The sequence below is a fragment of the Mus musculus genome, chromosome 6, assembly GCF_000001635.26.
Source record: "Mus musculus strain C57BL/6J chromosome 6, GRCm38.p6 C57BL/6J".
NCBI lineage: Eukaryota > Metazoa > Chordata > Mammalia > Rodentia > Muridae > Mus > Mus musculus.
This window is the reverse complement of record NC_000072.6, coordinates 125,126,375-125,145,123: the sequence shown is the minus strand read 5'-3', so window position 1 is coordinate 125,145,123 and position 18,749 is coordinate 125,126,375. Positions and strand designations below refer to the sequence as shown.

Below are 18,749 nucleotides of genomic sequence, written 5' to 3'. Positions count from 1 at the left end.
GAGGGGGCCAATGAAAGGCCCTCATTAGGGCATCAGCGCTGAACCTTTCCCGGGTCTGAGGCCCCATGAGTGGGGTCAACCCCGGCAGGAGCCAGACTAGCCCTTCCCGGGGAGCCACAGCCTAAGATTCTGACTGTAGGCACAGGACCTCTGGCTCTTTAGAGACAGTCTTCCCTACTGCCCTCTCTTCTACCTGGTACCCTGGGTCGGACTCCTTTACTTTTTCCCATGAAGACTAAGAAATGGAGGGAGAAATTTACCATTTGAATAGTCATTTGAATAGTGCACAACTGTCTCTCCCCAGAGAAACCCAGGCCCACTTTCCTACAAACCGCCAGTACCCAGTCCCCTCAAAAAACACAACAGCAACTAGGAGTGGTAATATGTATATTAAATTTCATATGTATGCACAGGGGGAGGCCAGCCTTGCATCAGGATCTAAAAGTTCCAACCCAGAGACAATGTCAAGTTTCCAAGTCCATTTAAGACAACAGAGGCTGGCTGTTGCCCTTTGTCATTGATTTCCTCCTTTTTGCTGGTGGGGGCCTGGTGGAACTGTGGGGAGACACAAAGGGGGCTGAGGGTCCCTTGGAAACAGCATCTTCTTTCAGGGGAGCAGCTCCATTAGCAGGCTGCTGTGCTAACTGCTGCTTTCCTTTCTGTTTCTTTTTGGCTTCCCCAAGGGATGGAGCACAGTCCTTAGGCCTTGGGGCAGCACGGATTTCAGAGGGAGTCGGCACAGGAGGTGTTCTCGAGTCCTCAACCCTGGAAGGGGCGCTCGGCTTTGGGACAGCAGCCTCCTTAGAGGGCTTCCACTTAGGTCCCCGCTGCTTCAGCTTCTCAGACCTCTTTCGTTTGCTGTTCACGTCAGCATTCCCAGCAGACTGACTGGGCCTGGTAGACACTTGGGCATCTGGGACAGAAGGTTCAGTGGACAAGCCTGGCCCTTTGGCGATGCCGTTCAACTTCTGGAAGGGCTTCTTGGAATGTGGCTGTCTCAGCAACTGCTGCTTTGCCTTCACAGCCCCACGGGCTTTCTTGGTGGGCTGACTACCGTTCTCAGACTTTGGGGTGACCTGATCCTTCAGGTCAGGCTCTGTAGGGGTAGCTGCTGCCGAGTTTCCTGAGGTAAAAATTAAACAGATGGCTTGATCATTAAGAAACAAGGCAGGCAGATTTCTGAGTGAGGCCAGCCTGGTCTACAAAGTGAGGTCCGGGACAGCCAGGGCTATACAGAGAAACCCTGTCTCAAAAAACAAACAAACAAAAACCAAGGCAGTTGCCAGGCAGTGGTGGTGGCACAGCCTTTAATCCCAGCAATTAGGAGGTAGGGCCAGATGGATCCGAGTTCCAGGCCAGCCTTGTCAACAGAGCCAGTCCCAGGAGAGCCAGGACTACATAGAAAAACCCGGTCTTCAAACACCAAAATCCAGGCTGGTGAGATGGCTCAGTGGGTAAGAGTACCTGACTGCTCTTCTGAAGGTCCGAAGTTCAAATCCCAGCAACCACATGGTGGCTCACAACCATCTGTAATGAGATTTGACTCCCTCTTCTGGAGTGTCTGAAGACAGCTACAGTGTATTTACATATAATAATAATAATAATAATAAAAAACCTGGCAAAAAAACAAAAAAAAACCCACCAAAATCCAAAGAAACAATAACGAAGGCCCACACCTTAGGATAGTGCCCAAAAACTGACTACTCACACTAGTTCATGGTTTTTACTGAAACTATTTGCCCCACACGTTTTAAGGGATTACTACTCTTCTTGTCAGGTTTTCAGAGGAAGCTGCTCCCTCAGGAGGGCAGTATATAACAAGACATTCTAAGGAGTAAGTCCCAGGCTCTAAAGCAAGCCTAAAGCACTTGCTCGCTTGTCCTATCTCAGACTGTCATGCAATGTGGGGAACCTAGCTAGTATCAATGAGAACATCATCAAATATGGACTTCACTTATATCAAAACTTGCTTTTTCCTGGGTTTTTCTGAGACAAGGTCTTGCTATGTAGCCTAGGTGGTCTTGGACTTACTACATAGAGACCAGCCTGGCTTCAAACTCAAAAGATGCCTTTGCCTCTTAAAATGTGCTGTTTAAGGTTTTTGCACTGTGCAGAGCACCTACCTGGCAATGTTCTAAGTCTGCAGCTACTGAAAACAAAATCAGCCGGGCGTGGTGGCGCATGCCTTTAATCCCAGCACTCGGGAGGCAGAGGCAGGCGGATTTCTGCGTTTGAGGCCAGCCTGGTCTACAGAGTGAGTTCCAGGACAGCCAGGGCTACACAGAGAAACCCTGTCTCGAAAAACCAAACCAAAAAAACCCAAAAAACAAAAACCAAGCCAGAAACTACCCACTCTACTCAGGCCCTCTTCTCCTCCCTTCCGACTAACCCAAGGCAGGCAGAGCTCTGTTTCAGAACACCCCGCCCTCCCGAGCTGCAGGCCAACAGGAGGATGCCTGAGGAAACAAATTGCACAGCCACAAGCTCCATGACCTGCCAGAGCTCTGCAGTTTGTCAATCCAGTGCAGAGATGCTGGGCCAGCAGAGCCAAGAATCAAAAGCAAGCACAGCCTGCAGTGGGAATGCACTTGGGCTCTTGGTAGAAGTATGTGACGCGTCCCCCTCAACCCGCACAGTCGAGGCTCAGGGCTCAGGAACAACTGCAGCTGAGAGGATAGGGTCTTTCCTCCAAGTGCAGTGGCTGAGGGGAACACCAAGCTCCCCTCTCCCTGCCATGCTGTACCCTCTGCTCTCCACACTGCAAAGTGTGTGTGTGTGTGTGTGGGGGGGGGGGGGGGGGGAGGACACGACATCTAGCTACTGCCAATCCAAGTGAAAACAAAAACCCAGAAGGCAGAACTGCAGGCTGATCCCAGGTGTCTGTGGTCCAGACAGTTTAACTAAAAGAGAAAAGTAGGGTGTGTGTGTGTTGTGAGGAGTAGAGCATGAAGTCCCAGTCTTATCTCAGGAGTACCTGGCAACTGATTGCAGCTGGGGGTGTAGTCAGGTTTCCTAAGGGATGGATGGGAGGCTGTCAGGTTACTCACACTCCAGTAGATGGTCCCACATCCATCCACATAGCCAACACTCAATGGACTCACTGGGAGGGAAAGTGGTGGTAGTGGGAAATTTTAAACAACATTTCTTTAAAGAGTAGCGATGGTGAGGTGAAAACAGCAGGTAATGGTGTCTGCCATCAAGCCCAAACTTGATCAGACTACGTGGTGGAAGGTGACAACTCCCAAATTATTCTGAGCTCCATGTGTTTTCTGATAGGTGTGCTGGTGCGTACGCACGCACACACACGCGTATACACACACACACACACACACGCACACGCACACGCACACGATACAACATAAGCGAGTCAGGTGGAGAGCAGAGGCCAATGGCTGAGGTTGAGCTATAGCTCTCTCACACGCATATGAACACAACTCTACCACATACATACATGTATCACACTGCATACACAACGGACACATGCATCACGCTGTACACACATGCATTCATGTATCATCACACTGCATACACATGCACCATGCTGCATATAGCACACGCGCACACACACTAAAAAGACAGAGAGCCAAGGAGGTGGTGGTAGGGAAGAGCAGAGCAGATTACCTGCATGGGGCTGGGGAATAGAATTGGAAAATTTCTTGAACTTGGCGATAAAGAAACCGTCCATATTGTGAGTGTGAGGGTAGAAGCGCCGGGTGGAACGCAGAGTGGGGTGAAAGCGCCTTGCTTGGAAGCGGGTAAAACCTTCCTGGCCGAAGTCCAGGCCGGTGGGCACCAGCCGCACATTCCTCTTCTTCAAGGCATAGTCTACCACCCACTCGTTCTCTTCCACCTGGATGTGGAAAGGACAAATAGGAAGGATGGCCGTGCAGGTGGAGCTGAGAGAGCTCTCAGAGTCCAGTGCCCTCCACAGCAGCCTCCGCCATCTGCCCCCGCAGAGGTCTCACCGTAATGGAACAGGTGCAGTAGACCAGGTAGCCTCCGGTCTTGGAGGCAGCGTTCACTGAGTCGATAGCACTGAGCAGCAGTTCCTTCTGAAGGTGGGCACAGCGCTGGATGTCTTTCTCATCCTGCCCAAGAGACCAGGAGTGAGGGACTTCATGAGACAGCCTGAGGAACGGAGCGGCTGCCTACGGGGTCTTCTCTGATCATGACACTCCAGCCCCACAAGATCAGCCAAAGCCTCTCAAGCGGCCCCAGGCCCAGGCCCAGGCCCAGGCCCTCACCTTGTTCGTCTTCACAGCAGGGTCTTTGGAGATGACTCCTGTGCCACTACAAGGAGCATCCAGTAGCACTCGATCAAAGCCCCCTACCACCTGTGGAAAGGAGCCGTCAACCTGATGCTTGCTGCAAGCAATACTTCTAATTTCATAAGGACAGCACAACACAGTGATGTCACCAAGGGCAAGCCTCAGAAAGACAAGAGCCCACCTTGGGGAACTGGCGCCCATCATAGTGGCTGATGATGGTGTTGGTGACTCCCAAGCGGTGCAGGTTGCCCACCACGCTCTTGAGCCGGTCTGCATTGGCATCGTTGGCAAGGATCACTCCTGTGTTCTTCATCAGCTGAGCTAGGGGCAGGGAGCAGGGAGTGCCAGCCAGCTCAGCAGCACTTCCTCTGCCTCACACCCACTACCTCCTCCCCAGCCCAATCCCATCCCTCCAAGGCCAACTCCTTTCTGCCCAGACAGCCAGTACTAAGTCCATCCACATGGCTTCCCCTTCTGCTAACCATCTTTCTGGTCCCCGTCTCACCCCCCACCCCCACCCCCAGTTTAGGGAGAACAAAATCAGAAGTCAACCAAGGCCAGGCACAGGTTAAATGACAGAGCTGAACTTGGAGCCTAGATTGCAGAAACTGCCCCTCCCTTTCTGCGAGGGGCATTGTGCATGCTAGGTCTGTGCACGCTAAAGCAAACTGCTCTGCCACTCTGCCACAGCCCAGCCCCCTTGCCTAACTCCCCAATTTTAAACTCCAGGTTTCTGGCTCAGTCTCCTGCTCTTCCATTTCCTAGAAGAGGCTTAGCTTCCTGTTCCAACTGCCCCTCCCTTTCTGTGAGGTGACGGCATACCAAACTGGATCACCTTTAAGGTGTCACCAATCTAGATTCTTTCTGAAGTACAGGCAGACGCCTGCACCCGGCCTGCCCTTTGCATACCTATGTAGCTGGTCTTCCCCCCAGGAGCACAGCACATGTCTAAGATCCGCTCATGCTCCTGAGGTGCCAGGGCCATGACGGGCAACATACTGGAAGCTCCCTGCAGCATATAGTGTCCAGCGAGGTACTCAGGGGTAGCGCCTGTGAAGGAGGGCCATGGTGTGACATGCTGGCAGAGGGAAGGGACAGAAGGGCTAGCTACCAGCTGGGGACACTTACCAATAGGCACTGAAGAATCATATACCACAAGTCCAGACTTTGACCACTTCCCCAGTGGATCCAGATTAACCCCACGATTGATCAGAGCCTGAGAATAAGGAGGGAGATGTCAAAACCATGATATTCTACCCCCAAGACAGCCATGCGGGAGAACCTGGTCCATTGCACTGCAGCTCCAAGCACAGCTCTCATGACAGCCAGCAGATTCACCTGGCAGATCTTGCCCCCTTATACCATCCATATGCCATCTGCCTACAGTGCGTGCGTGGAACCCAAGGCCTTGTAAAGCCTGAACAAAGGGTCGACCACTGAGCCACTCTAGCCCGTCCTCCAAGACCCTTGTTTTGACATGGGGTATAGCTATGTAGCCTGAGCGGTCTGCCTCAACTTCACAAGTGCTGGGATTAAAAATGTAAACTACCGGATCTAACCACACAGCCCAATTGGGCATCGCGTCTAGAGCTAGGATACAGGAAGAACTGCTGGGGTACCCCGACGTGTGTCAGTGGGTAGAGTGCTTGCCCAGCATGTGCGCTCACTCCCCAGCAGTGCATAAAACTAGGCACAATGGCACATGCTTGTGCCCAGTATTCCAATGGCACATGCTTGTGCCCAGCATTCCAATGGCACATGCCTGTAGCCCAGCATTCCAATGGCACATGCTTGTGCCCCAGCATTCCAGAGGCACATGCTTGTAGCCCAGCATTCCAGAGGCACATGCTTGTGCCCCAGCATTCCAGAGGCACATGCTTGTAGCCCAGCATTCCAATGGCACATGCCTGTAGCCCAGCATTCCAGAGGCAAACCCAGGAAGACCAGAAGTTCAGTGGTAACCTGTACTACAAAGCAAGCTTTAGGTCAGCCTGGCTTCATGAGACCTGCCTCAAAACCTGAAGGAAACAAAACGTTTAATCTCAGCCCCTGGAAGGTAGAGGCCGGTGATCTCTGTAAGTTCAAGGCCAGCAAGGGCTTACATAGTGAGATTGGCTCAAAAACAAAACATGAAACTACAATACGCAGGGCTGGAGATGGCTTAGCCCCGTCCCTGTGGCAGGGGTTCTGGACTGGATGCCAGCACCTAAATAGTGGCTCACAACAATCCATAGCTCCCACACACTCACACGGTGAATACTCATAAATAAAACACGTAAAATAAGCTCAGTACAACAATAAAAAACAAACAGTATGTGCACTGGCTGGTTGTGTGTGTCACCTTGACACAAGCTGGAAGTGGGGAGGGCCCACTGTACGTGGTGCCAACCCTGGGCTGGTTGGTAGTCTTGGGTTCTATAAGAAAGCAAGCCAGTAAGTAACATCCCTCCATGGCCTCTGCATCAGCTCCTGCTTCCTGACCTGCTTTAGTTCCAGTCCTGACTTCCTTGGTAATGAACAGCAGTATGGAAGTGTAAGCTGAATAAACCCTTTCCTCCCCAACTGCTTCTTGGTCATGATTGTTTGTGCAGGAATAGAAACCCTGACTAAGACAGTATGCAAGGTTAACACTACTGATTTTAGAAGCAAAGTCTTTTTTTTTGTTTTGTTTTTTTGAGACAGGGTTTCTCTGTATAGCCCTGGCTGTCCTGGAACTCACTCTGTAGACCAGGCTGGCCTCGAACTCAGAAATTCGCCTGCCTCTGCCTCCCGAGTGCTGGGATTAAAGGCATGCGCCACCACTGCCTGGCTAGAAGCAAAGTCTTTAACCTGGGGCTCCCGAATCCTTGTGTAAGAATAAAATCTTACTCTTGTGTGTTTTTTATGTTTTCCTGGGGCGAGCATCGTTTCTCGGCTTCCTGGTGCCCTCCCTCCAATCCCCTAGGTCGCAGTTCTTCCCCACGCTGGTGCCGCATCCCAGGCGCAGGCAGCACAGAGGCACACAGATCGCAGGCCTGGGGGCCAGGCTTGGAACAAGGCACTCTCAGGTCTGAAGAACACACCCAGCTACAACTGGGCAGGGTGATTCACGGGTGAGCCAGAGTCCAGTTCTGAATTAAAAGGACACTGACCTGAGCAAGGTCTCGGCGACGGGTTTTCAAGGTGTTGGTCCGAAGGGTGATTGGCCGGGGCACCTCATTAGCTTCTAAGAACTCGATCAACTGCGATGGAGACAGTGCATCAGGGCTGAGCCAAGAGCCCATGAGCTCAGCACACAGTGTGAGCGGGTAAACGGCATCACAGCCGTACAAAGGGAAGGGAAGCGGAAGCAGCAGCTGCCGGTACCTCAGACAGAGGGAACAGCTCCATGAGCTTGCTCAGCAGGAAGTCTCCATAAGAATAGTAAGTGGCCAGGTCCTTCTGAAGCCGACTTAGATACTCAGCTCGAGACCGGCCCTCTTCTCGCTGAGCTCCGAAATCCCGCAGCACTCCCACGATGTCCTGGATCCGCTTGTGAACTCGCTGCAGGTCTGGAGCCTGGCCATGTGGGCTCATTAAGGAAATGTGGCCTCGAATCCTAGCCTGAGAGAGCCCCACTCAGGCCCTCTCCTCCCACTCCCACTCTGCACTCAAAGGATATCCTGGTCCGTCTCCCCAGCAGGGGGCAGCACAAAGGCTTCCTCATCTTCCACATTAATCTGCAAATCCCCCTCTGCTTTGTCATCCTTTCTGGGGTGGGACTCAGGGGACACACCATCATCATCTTCATCTTCATCAGTGTCCTCTTCATTCCACAGGACCCTAAAAACAAGGCCAGGACCAGGGTTCAAGCCCAGACAGACACCTCCTCCTTCATATTTTCCCCTCCTGCCTGTGGCCAAACTCACCCAGCTGTGGCATCCTGGGCTTTCTGCTTCAGGGCAGCTCTTTCAATAGGCAACAGCTGGGAAGAGAGAAGACCCGTGTCTGACGAGGCAGCCCTTTGCCACCCTGCGTCACAGTCTGCCCCTCCCTTGTGGGCTACTTTTCCCTAAACATAAATCTAATGTTCTCTCAGAAGCAAAGACAGAAGCTAAAGACAATGCAGGGGTTGACACAGAAACTATGTCATTTGTATTTCCTCTCTAGTTTTTAATTTTAAGGTCTTTTACTTTAAAATGCTTTGCTTTATTTATTTAAAAAAAAAAAAAAAAAAAAAGCCAGGCAGTGGTAGCACACGCCTTTAATCCCAGCACTCAGGAGGCAGAAGCAGGAGGATTTCTGAGTTTGAGGCCAGCCTGGTCTACAGAGTGAGTTCCAGGTCAGCCAGGACTACACAGAGAAACCCAGCTTTGAAAAAACAAAAACAAAAAAGCGTATGATGGGTGTTTTGCCCACATGTCTGTGCAGGAAAAAGACCTTGACAACCAGGAGAGGTGAATACCTTGGCTCTGGAATGACAGACAGTTAGGAACAACTATGTGGATGATGGGAATCAAATCTAGGTCCTCAATGAGAGCAGTCAGGCTCCTAACCCGAGTCACCTCTCCAGAGTGTTTGGTCTGAAAGTATGCCTAAGTACATTACATAGGCACTCAGTGCCCATCGAGACCAGAGGACATTGGGACAGAGAACTCTTCATAGATAGCTTTGAGCACCGTGTAGGTACTGGAGAGTCAAACCTGGATCATCTGACAAGGTTCTCAACCTCCGAGCTCGTCAGCCCCCGCTGTTCATTTGTTTAGTTGGTTTTGTTGACAGTTGCCCAGGCTGGCCTCAAACTCAGCAATCCTCCTGCTTCAGTCTCTAAAGTAGGAGGATTGCCTTATCTGGCTCCTTATTTTGATTGGGGTGGCAGAGAGGTTGGAATGAAGGCAAATAAGGCCAAGCACATGTATAGCCATGGCATTCTAGAGGCTGAGATCAGAGCATGGTTTGGAGCCAGCCTGAGATACACAGCAAAGGAAAACCTCCTGTACATAAGAACACCGCTCACCTCCTGTATGTAAGAATCATGCTCGCCTCCTGTATATAAAAATCATGCTCTGCCACATGCCTCTGAATTACTACCTATTGCTCCTGCTCATAATTTTAATCAATTTCATTTCTAAGTGTTTCTTTTAAAAGATTTTGTTTTGTTTTGGGGACATGGTTTCTCTGAGTAACCCTGGCTGTACTAGAACTAGCTCTGGAGACCAAGCTGGTCTTGAACTAAGAGATCCGCCTGCCTCTGCCTCCAGAGTACTGGGATTAAAGGCGTGTGCAACCATGCCTGGCTCAGATTTTATTTTACTTGTAACCGTATGTTATGTAACTGTATGTGAGCATCTGTGTGTGGGCATGCGTACATGAACACAGATGCCCAGAGGCCATCAGAGAGCTTGGGATTCCTTGGACGTAAGAGTTACAGGCAGATGTGATTAATCCACTGTGGGTGCTAAGAACTGATCTTAGATCTTCTGCAGTGATCTTAGCCACTGATCCATCTCTCCACCCTCCTAATTAGGCAGAACACTCATACACACAAAATAAACTGGAAAAAAAGATGGTCTGGAATTCTGCTCCCAGGGATCCACCTCTCTTCTTGTCTCTGCAAGCATTGTAGCATTTACATGCATGCAGGCCGACACGCAAGCACACGAAGTACATATATATAAATCTAAAGCTGACAGTGCGTTCCAGCTTGGGAGTGCTGAGACAGGAGCACCAGAACCCTCTACTCCACTCAGACTGTCCTTGTCTCTGGAGGAGCCTGGACAATTTGGAAAGAAGCTAAAAAGCAAGTTAGACATGGTGGCACAAACCCAGATGCCAGCACTTGAGAGGCCAAGGCAGGAGCAGTACACATACCAGGCCAGTCTGGGAACTAAAAGGCTAAGATTCAATCAGGCAGTGACACATTACCTGTAATCACAACACTCAGGAGCCAAAGTAGGAGAGTTGTAAATTAGAGGCCAGCCTGGGCTAAGTAGAGTTCAGGCCAACAAAGATCGAACAAGCTAGGCGTGGTGACACATACCCTTAGCCCCGGCATCAGGAGGCAGAGGCAAGAAGAGCTGATTTCAAGGACAGCCAGGGCTACACAGTAGGACAATACCTCAAATAAACAGAAAGATCTACTTGAGAATACCCAGAAGAGACTCACCTTTTCCTCCTCATCCTCCGAGTTAGAGGCAGCTCCATAGTCATCCACCATATCTTCATCACTGTCCTCAGAGCCCCAAAGGTCCCCCTGGGTCACCACATCGTCTTCCCCCGAGTCTTCCTCCTCGTCCCCATCACTGTTTTGAATTGGTGCTGGGCGCTTCTTACCTCGAGCCTGGACTGCTCCTGAGAAGAGTGAGGGTTTGCCAAACCCTGGATGGACGGCAACCACACCCTGCCTCACACCCCTGGAGCCTGTACTTTCTAGCCCTAAGCATGGTCTCTGAGGGCTGGAGAGATGGCTTTACTTAACAGTTAAAAGCACAGACCCCAGAACCCACATATGACAATTCACAAGTACCTATATCTCCAACTCTCAGTCGATTCAGCATCCCACTCACGAGCACACAACCACATTCGGACACACACAAGAAAGAGTAAAAATAGGGCCGGAGAGAAGACTCAATGGATAAGAGCAGGCGTTGCCCTGGCACTCGAATGGTGGGGATTCACAACCATTTGTAATTCCAGTTCCAGGGGATCCGATGCCTTCTTTTGACCTCCACAGAACCAGGCACCCACATGACACTCACTCATATATGCAGGCAATACACTCATATATATAAAATAAACTGAGTTGTGATTTTTCAAAAGTAAGGCAGAAACAGTTGGATCTCTGTGAGTTCATGGCCAGCCTAGTCTACAAAGTGAGTTAAAGGATACTCAAGGCTACACAGAGAAAATCTGTCTCTTACCACGGCCTGAGCTATCTCCAGCATCTTAAAGAAACAAACAAACAAAAAAAAAAATATATATATATGTACATATATATATATTTTGCTTTGCCGTTCCTTCCATTCTAGAAACAATTAGCCCTATCCAGGTCCCAGAGGATTCTTCACAGAGCAACCAACTCCTATAGTCACTAACCTTTGGATAACTCTCCAGGCAATGTTTTGATCCCAGGAGACTTATTTGGCTTAGGGACGTCAACAGACCCTGCCCTCCTCTTGGCTGCCCTGAAAGAATACAGAAAGTGAAGACAAGGGAACATACCTCCGGGTTCTGCCACCTCCCACCACAAGGAAACAAGACAATGCACAACCAGCCCTCTTCACCCATGGATCCAGCAGCTACAATCTCACTAAACCAGCGGATTCACACTCACCGCTTTCGGGCACGACTCGACAGCCTCTTGGAATTCTCATCGCCAGCTGTTAATTTAAAAAAGGGATAGATTAGGAATTTATAGGAAATACAAACTGGGGGCAGGCATGTAATTAGGAAGAGAGAGAATCACCACGTTAACGAAGAAAAGTGTGGCAGTGGTAGAGCGAGTTTGTTTGTTATGTACAAGTCCTCATATTCACCCACGGCAGCAGGAAAGACTAAGGCTATAAACTACAGTCCATGGGAGTCACTCCATACAAGTCATCCAGGAGTTACAGGAGATGTGAAAGACAGGCCAATAGTACAGCCTGTGCGGAGTATGGGGAAAGCCCAAGGCTCCATTCCCATCACTTCCAGAAAACTTAAAAAGACCAAAAGAAGCCAGGTGTGGTGGTGAACGCCTTTAATCCCAGCACTCGGGAGGCAGAGGCAGGCAGATTTCTGAGTTTGAGGCCAGCCTGGTCTACAGAGTGAGTTCCAGGACAGCCAGGGCTATACAGAGAAATCCTGTCTCGAAACCCCCACCCCCACCCCACCCCACCCCAAAAAAGACCAAAAGATGTAGAGGAGAGGAAGCAGCCATCAGACTGTTCAGCAAGGAAACTCAAACAGTGACATTCTGATAACAATGTAACCTCAAACCCCTTTTCTGCCCTTCCCTTATTCTCAGCTTATTCAGTTATCAACTAAATTAGAACTTAATTTTGCTATTTTTGGTTTTACAATCTACAAGAAATGTCCCTTTTCACTTACTGTGTGTTAAGACACCTCTAACCTAACAAATAACAAAGCCTCTCTCCCAGGACTCTAAAATTCGATGAAGTGAGACCATGTGTCCATACAGTTGAGGATCTCCTTCATGGGCCTGTGGCTTGCCAATATTTCAACAAACTGCATCTTCCATCATCCTTCACCACAGAGGGCTCAGATCCGTGCTTTCATTCCATCTCTTCCGGACAATTCGTGACCGGTCTGTTCCGTTTCCAACTCTTGCTTACCAAAACTAAGCTTAATAACATCTTTCCAAATTCTTCATGAGAACTCCCTTCCTGGAAACGGAAGATCGCACCGCTCCTCGCACGAGTACCATGCCCCAGTGGCAGCTTCCCACCCTTCTCTAACCCAAACTATTTATCTCCTAACAGCTCACATCTATGCAGCAGGTAAAGGCGAACACGCAAACGAGAAGTTATGGCACAAAATGGGGCAAAGGCTGGCCGGGATCAGGGAGCTACGACCCTCACCTGCAGGCAAAAATCTGACCAATTCGGTCTCCGCACCCTTCTGTTTTCGGGCCTTTCGGCCGGGTCCACGCTTCTCCTTCTTCGTAGGATCCAACTTGCGCCCCATGATAACTAAAGCAAAGACAAACGAGGCAAAGCGACGTTGTGGATGCTGAAATGGGAACGCAGGCCGTAGGCTTAAGGATATTACCAGGGATGGGTACCGCCCGGCCCAGGACCACTACTCAGGACCCCGATGGCCCCCTCCAGGATCTCCCACAGGACCTCGTCACCACGCCCCTCTCGGAACCTTGCTCCGCGATCCTGCAGACGCACCTGAAGGCTCGGCTCGCCTAGACCTGGTTCCGGCTGACCCGGCACCTCCAGTCAAGGCCCGCTCCACGTGCACTGGGGGGAAGAACTCAGAGGTCGCACACCGCGAAAGTGAATCGCGCAAGCGCAAAAAGGGTCGTCACAACGCCCCGCCTCTTCCGGCCGCGGCACCGGAACACACGTGATCCAGGGACACGCCCCTCACCCGCGGTTCAGAGAGGGAAACGCGCGGCGCTGCGGTCAGCGTTTCTCTGCCCTCGGTTCGGAAGGTGGCTTCCGCCCGCTACTCCCGAGGCCGCACGCTCCTTCCACCTAGCACCGCAACTTGGCCCTCCCGCTGGCACCCTAATTGCCTTAGCCCGCAAGATCGCGGGGTCCCACGCCCCTCGCCCTCCTGTTCCCAAAGTTTTGTATTAGAGCCGCTTTCCTTAGAGGTAACCCTCCCCTCCGGACCCTTTCACATAGGAACACGCACTCGGCCGGCCTTCCTTCCAAGCAGGGAGACCGCTTAGCGGATAAACGCGCTTGTCTCCGAGCCTGCAGAACTGAGTCTTTGAGTCCAGGACCCACCCATCTAGTGGCATCGGGCACAAACTCCTACAAGCTGCTCTTTGACCTCCACGTGCACAGTGATGCTATGTACAAATTATATAAGAGAGTGGTAGTTCTCTATAATCTCAGCCCTCTGCAAGAAGCAGGTGAATCTCTTTAACTTGAGGGCAGCCTGGAATTCCTGGACCCAGGATTACACAAAGAAACCCTGTCTCAAAGAAAACCAGTAATAAGGGGCTGGAGAGATGGCTCAGCAGTCAAGAGCACTGACTGCTCTTCTAAGGGTCCCGAGTTCAAATCCCAGCAACCACATGGTGGCTCACAACCATCTGCAATGAGATCTGATGCACTCTTCTGGTGTGTCTGAAGTGTACTCATATATAATAATAAATAAATCTTCAAACAAAAAAAAAGTGATAACAATAAACCAAGGAAAAAATTTTAGGGTACGGTAACATCCTTAATTCCCCCACTTGAGAGGCAGGGGCAGGCAGTAGTTACTTAGACCCTCAAAAAATTTATACTTAAGGTAACACATCCTTAATTCCCCCACTTGAGAGGCAGGGGCAGGCAGTTGTTACTTAGACCCTCAAAAAATTTATACTTCTATAATTACATATTCACGCATATGTATTCCATGGTAGAACACTTGCCCAATGTCTTCACAACTGTACCAGGCAAGTGGCTACTTCCTGCAGGAGTGCTCTGCGAACAGTTTGCTAAAGATCAGAGCCTATAAACAATGGTCCAGAAGCCTCTTGTTCGCCAGAATGTCACCCTGTCAGGAGCACAGGCAGTCTTCCAGGATAAGCCAGTTCCTGGGGTACCTGGAACCCACACTCACCCACACAGAACCAGATCACTAAAATACAAGGAAACTTTTATTTTCAGTTCTCATCAAGAAATTTGCTGTGGTTTTTTATGCTTTTGGTTCTTTTTCTTTTTTTTTTTTTTTCCAACTTTATTTAGCTGCTCAGTGGCTGGAGCCGCTGGGTTCCTGGTATTAAAAAGATGCCAACAGAGGTAGCTGTGTCTCGCCCAGGGGCCCGGCCCACTCTGAATACCCCCCAAAAAGGAGAAAACACAAAGTAAACCAACAAAATAAAACCAAAAAGAGGAAGAAATTCAGATCATTTTCTTCGAGCCTGGCAGAATCCACAACAGTTTGTAACAGGCGCACGGTGGGGAGAAGCCAGGGTCCAGAAGGCAGCCAGCCCGCCAGCTCCTGCACATGGCGGGCGGGCGCTGCGCTACTGCTGCTTGTCTCTCCAGCAGGAAGGGCACCATTGCTTCTCCCTCCCTCCCTGCCCCACTGCGCAGGGCTGTTCCTTTACAACTCAGAAGATGGGCAGAAGGAAGGCAAGGGTCTCTCTGGCCCCCAGGGGCAGCCGGGACAAGAGAAAGTGAGGAAGGTCACTGCTGAGTGGTGGAGGTGGATATCACTCTGGGTCTTTCACTGCTGCTGGGCTACCTGCTGTGGGGGAGGTTCTGGCGCCCTGTTTGCCAGGCGGCTGAGAATGTTCCGCTCTGACATCTGTAACCTCACAGCGACTGGGGGGATGCGGGCAATGGTGGCTGGGAGCCGCGTCACATCAGCTTTCATGTCACTCAACAGTTCCTCCAGCTGTTTCAGGACTGCAGAGGGAAAAAGAAAGAAAGAGGCCGTGAGCTGTGGTAGTCAAGGGCACAGCTGTGGCCCACAGGGCTGGTTGTCACGCTGGCATACACAGGATACGCTCTTGACACTCGCTTTACCTGGCCTGCCCACCCAGCTATTCCTCCCATTCTAGTTGCAAGTGGCTCTGGTCTCACATGTTGTCCAGGATGGCCTGAGACTTGAGCTCAGGTCCTGCTGTGTCTCTTGAGTCCCTGTGACTCTAGGCATCGGCCATCCACAGCTGGCGGATTCTTGTTTTTAAGAGCCACCAAACTTTAGTTCATTATTCCTTCTCACTATTGTCTCCATTTTCTTTTTCTTTCTTTCTTTTTTTTTTTTTTTTTTTTTTTTTTTTATATAAAAGGTTGGCTTCAAACTTCCTATGCAGCCAAGCATGAGCACATCTCATCGTGCTCCCGCCTCCAAGTGCTCCCAAGTTGGGAGCACAGCAAATGCCCACAGAGTTTTTATTCTCAGCCTTGGGCTCCTCCACTTGAGAGGCTCAGTTCCTACCATCTCCTCTCTGCATCCACACCTTTTTATATCCCCAATGTCCCCGGCTACCTTTATGACACCCACCTTTTCATTTCACCCCCCCCCCATAAAGCTATGCTCAAAATCTCAATAGACTTAAGAGTTCAAAGAAAATCGCTGTCCTCGATTGCCTGCAAAGAAAATCCCCTCAGCTCACATCCTAAGGTTCCACACAGGCTCGGCAGACAGTTTGGAAATAAGCTGTTTATGGATGTTGGGGAGGGGAGAGTGGAGGGGGAGGTGGAAGGAGCAGGAGGCAGGGGAGCCACTGGCGACCTTTGTGTAGGACTGCATTGGCCGGCTTATTCCCTGCCATCGACTCCTTGGACAGGTGCTGGTGACTTTCTGCCAAACACTCCACCTCAGCGAAGCGGGTGTTAAGGGCCATAGACGGGTGAGAGGGGTCCTCGGACATGTTCAGGTAAGCTGCCCTGCGAAGCTGCTCCTCGATCACCAGGGCTTGTTCTAAGAGCTGCACACGGAGAAAGAAGACAGGGGTTGGACTGATGGCCACGTTCTCACTGACAGATTCATCTCTTCCTCCAGCTAGCAAGAATCTGTAAAGAAATGCCGGCCCCTCCACACTGTTCCTCACCCACGGACTTCAACAGGCCAGCACCTCCTACCCACTGGAGTCCACATTTCTCTCTCTCTCTCTCTCTCTTTTTTTTTTTTTTTTTTTTTTGTTTTTTGAGACAGAGTTTCTCTGTGTAGCCCTGGCTGTCCTGGAACTCACTTTGTAGACCAGGCTGGCCTTGAACTCAGAAATCTGCCTGCCTCTGTCTCCCAAGTGCTAGAATTAAAGGCATGTGCCACCACGCCCGGCTGGAGTCCACATTTTTAACACTGTATTTTATGTATGAGTATGCAGGACCTCTGGAAGAGGAACCAGTGTTCTTAACTACTGAGCATCTCTCCAGCCCTGGAGGTCCACACTTTTTAGATTCTCAGAGAAATCGTAAGGACTCAACTTAGAAAACATACAATTTATATAGAATTATGGACTGGCAAGATGGCTCAGAGAGTAAAGGCCGTGCAGCAAAGCCTAAGCACCTGCATTTGATGCCCAGAACCACATGGGGCAAGAACACCAACTACTGCCGGGCATGGTACGCCTCTAATCCCAGCACTTGGGAGGCAGAGACAGGCGGATTTCTGAGTTTGAGGCCAGCCTGGTCTACAAAGTGAGTTCCAGGACAGCCAGGGCTTCACAGAGAAACCTTGTCTCAAAACAAAAACAAAAACCAAACCAAACCAAAACCAAAACCAAAACCAAAAAAAAGAACACTAACTACCACAAGTTGTCCTCTGACCTCTTACACAGGCTCGTGCAGCCCAAGCCTCAGACTCACAGCTGTAAGTACATAACGCCACAGATAATCATTCCTGCGAAGCATGTTAGTATTTTGTTAATTTTTTCCAATTTTTTCTATGTATACAACTTTTACATGACAAGAGTCACATTATATTCATGACCATATATCTGAAATACATACTAGATATTCCTTTTGTCCTTCAAAACCATGGGAGTGACAGGTATAATTTTGACTCTCAAATACCTGGGAACAGCTGGAGCTGTAGGCAAAATCCAAAAACCACTACTAACAAAAGTAGTTGTTATTTGAGGCAGCATCTGAGTCTGTAGCTCTGTGTAGCCTGAAACTCACTTGTAGACCAGGCTGGCCTCAAACTGGCTAGAATCCACTTATCCAACTGCTAGGATTAAAGGAAAAATGTTTTTTTTTTTTTAAGAGACAGGGTTTCTCTGTGTAACAGAGCCCTGGCCATCCTGAAACTGGATTTGCAGACCAGGTTAGCCTTGAACTAACTCAGAGATTCACCTGCCTCTGCCTCCTGAGTGGTAGGACTAAAGGCATGCACCATTACACCCAGCTTTTTCTTAATAGTGGCATAGTCACCTGGCCTATGGAATCAATCAGGTTATCTGGGTTTCTTTAAAAAAATAAAATGCAGTCTCAAAAACCCAACGCTGTCGGGCAGTTGTGGCACATGCCTTTAATCCTAGCACCTGGGAGGGAGAGGCAGGCAATTTCTGAGTTCTAGGCCAGCCTGGTCTACAAAGTGAGTTCCAGGAAAGCCAGGGCTGCACAGAGAAACCCAGTCTTGAAAAAACAAAAAACAAAACCAACAAACAAACCCAACGCTGGCCTTGAACTCACAATGTGGCCAAGTAACAACTTTAAATTCCTGTTCTTCCTGCCTGTGAGATCCTATGTGCTGATTACAGGCAGGCACCACATGCTGCTTTATGAGGTGTGCTGGCTTTGTGTCTTCTAGCTAAGCTCTGTAACAACTGAGCTATATCTCCAATCCCACTTCTTTGACTTTGCAAAGATAGTTTCTCAGCACCCTGAGGCAAGAAAGAGAGCTGCAAGCTAGAGGCCAGCCTGGGTTACTTTGTAATAGACCCCATCTCAAAACAAACAGACCCCAACATCATAAACAAACACATAATTTCATTGTTACTGCTTCTATTACCTTGGAGTACAGCTCAGTAGCAGAGCACAGGTTCTCTCACACACACACACACACACACACACACACAATGTCCTTGGTTTCAATCCCAACAAATATATTTTGCTTTTATTATTCAGTCTTGTACAAGTCTCTCTTCCTAAAGGCAATACTATGTTTTTGAAGGCTATTGTCTTACATGCACATTTCTGAAATATACTCCAAGAGACAGAACTTTTTAGTTCTTCAAGATAGGCTCTCTTTACATAATCCTGGCTATCCTAGAACTCACTATGTAGACCATGCTACCTCTACCTGAGAATGTATTTAGTTCATAAGTTACAAAGTACCCATCATTTAAAGGTTCTTTCCCTCAATACTGAAGACCAAACTCAAGGCCCAGGCTAGTGTGGT

General features: G+C 49.7%; 2 protein-coding genes across 13 annotated transcripts in view; both read right to left on the bottom strand.

Annotated features, from left to right (window-relative positions):
- Positions 1-370: 370 nt before the first annotated feature.
- Nop2 (NOP2 nucleolar protein) lies at positions 371-13,241 on the bottom strand. 2 transcript variants are annotated; one of them, NM_138747.2, is made up of 16 exons: positions 13,121-13,241; positions 12,806-12,916; positions 11,560-11,605; positions 11,322-11,410; positions 10,393-10,577; positions 8,156-8,211; positions 7,909-8,069; positions 7,614-7,813; positions 7,400-7,489; positions 5,397-5,484; positions 5,178-5,318; positions 4,450-4,589; positions 4,245-4,334; positions 3,966-4,088; positions 3,622-3,850; positions 371-1,123 (listed from the first exon to the last, which is right to left on the bottom strand). In NM_138747.2, exons 2-16 carry the CDS (start codon positions 12,909-12,911, stop codon positions 483-485), a joined length of 2,385 nt encoding a protein of 794 aa, NP_620086.2. In that variant the 5' UTR covers positions 12,912-12,916; positions 13,121-13,241; the 3' UTR covers positions 371-482. The 2 variants fall into 2 exon arrangements, with proteins under 2 accessions (NP_620086.2, XP_030110957.1); XM_030255097.1 differs by having other exon boundaries at positions 13,095-13,215.
- Positions 13,242-14,532: 1,291 nt separating this feature from the next.
- The window catches only part of Chd4 (chromodomain helicase DNA binding protein 4), a 34,612-nt gene continuing 30,395 nt past the window's right edge, over positions 14,533-18,749 (bottom strand). For 5 of the 11 annotated variants that reach the window (XM_017321295.2, XM_030255054.1, XM_006505285.1 and 2 more), the window contains exons 38-39: positions 16,134-16,332; positions 14,533-15,304 (exon numbers count right to left, since the gene is read on the bottom strand). In XM_017321295.2, coding sequence (XP_017176784.1) covers positions 15,123-15,304; positions 16,134-16,332 — 381 coding nt within the window. In that variant the 3' untranslated portion in view covers positions 14,533-15,122. The remainder of the gene's footprint in view (positions 15,305-16,133; positions 16,333-18,749) is intronic. The other 6 variants (XM_017321296.2, NM_001346610.1, XM_006505281.1 and 3 more) reach the window with 2 other exon arrangements.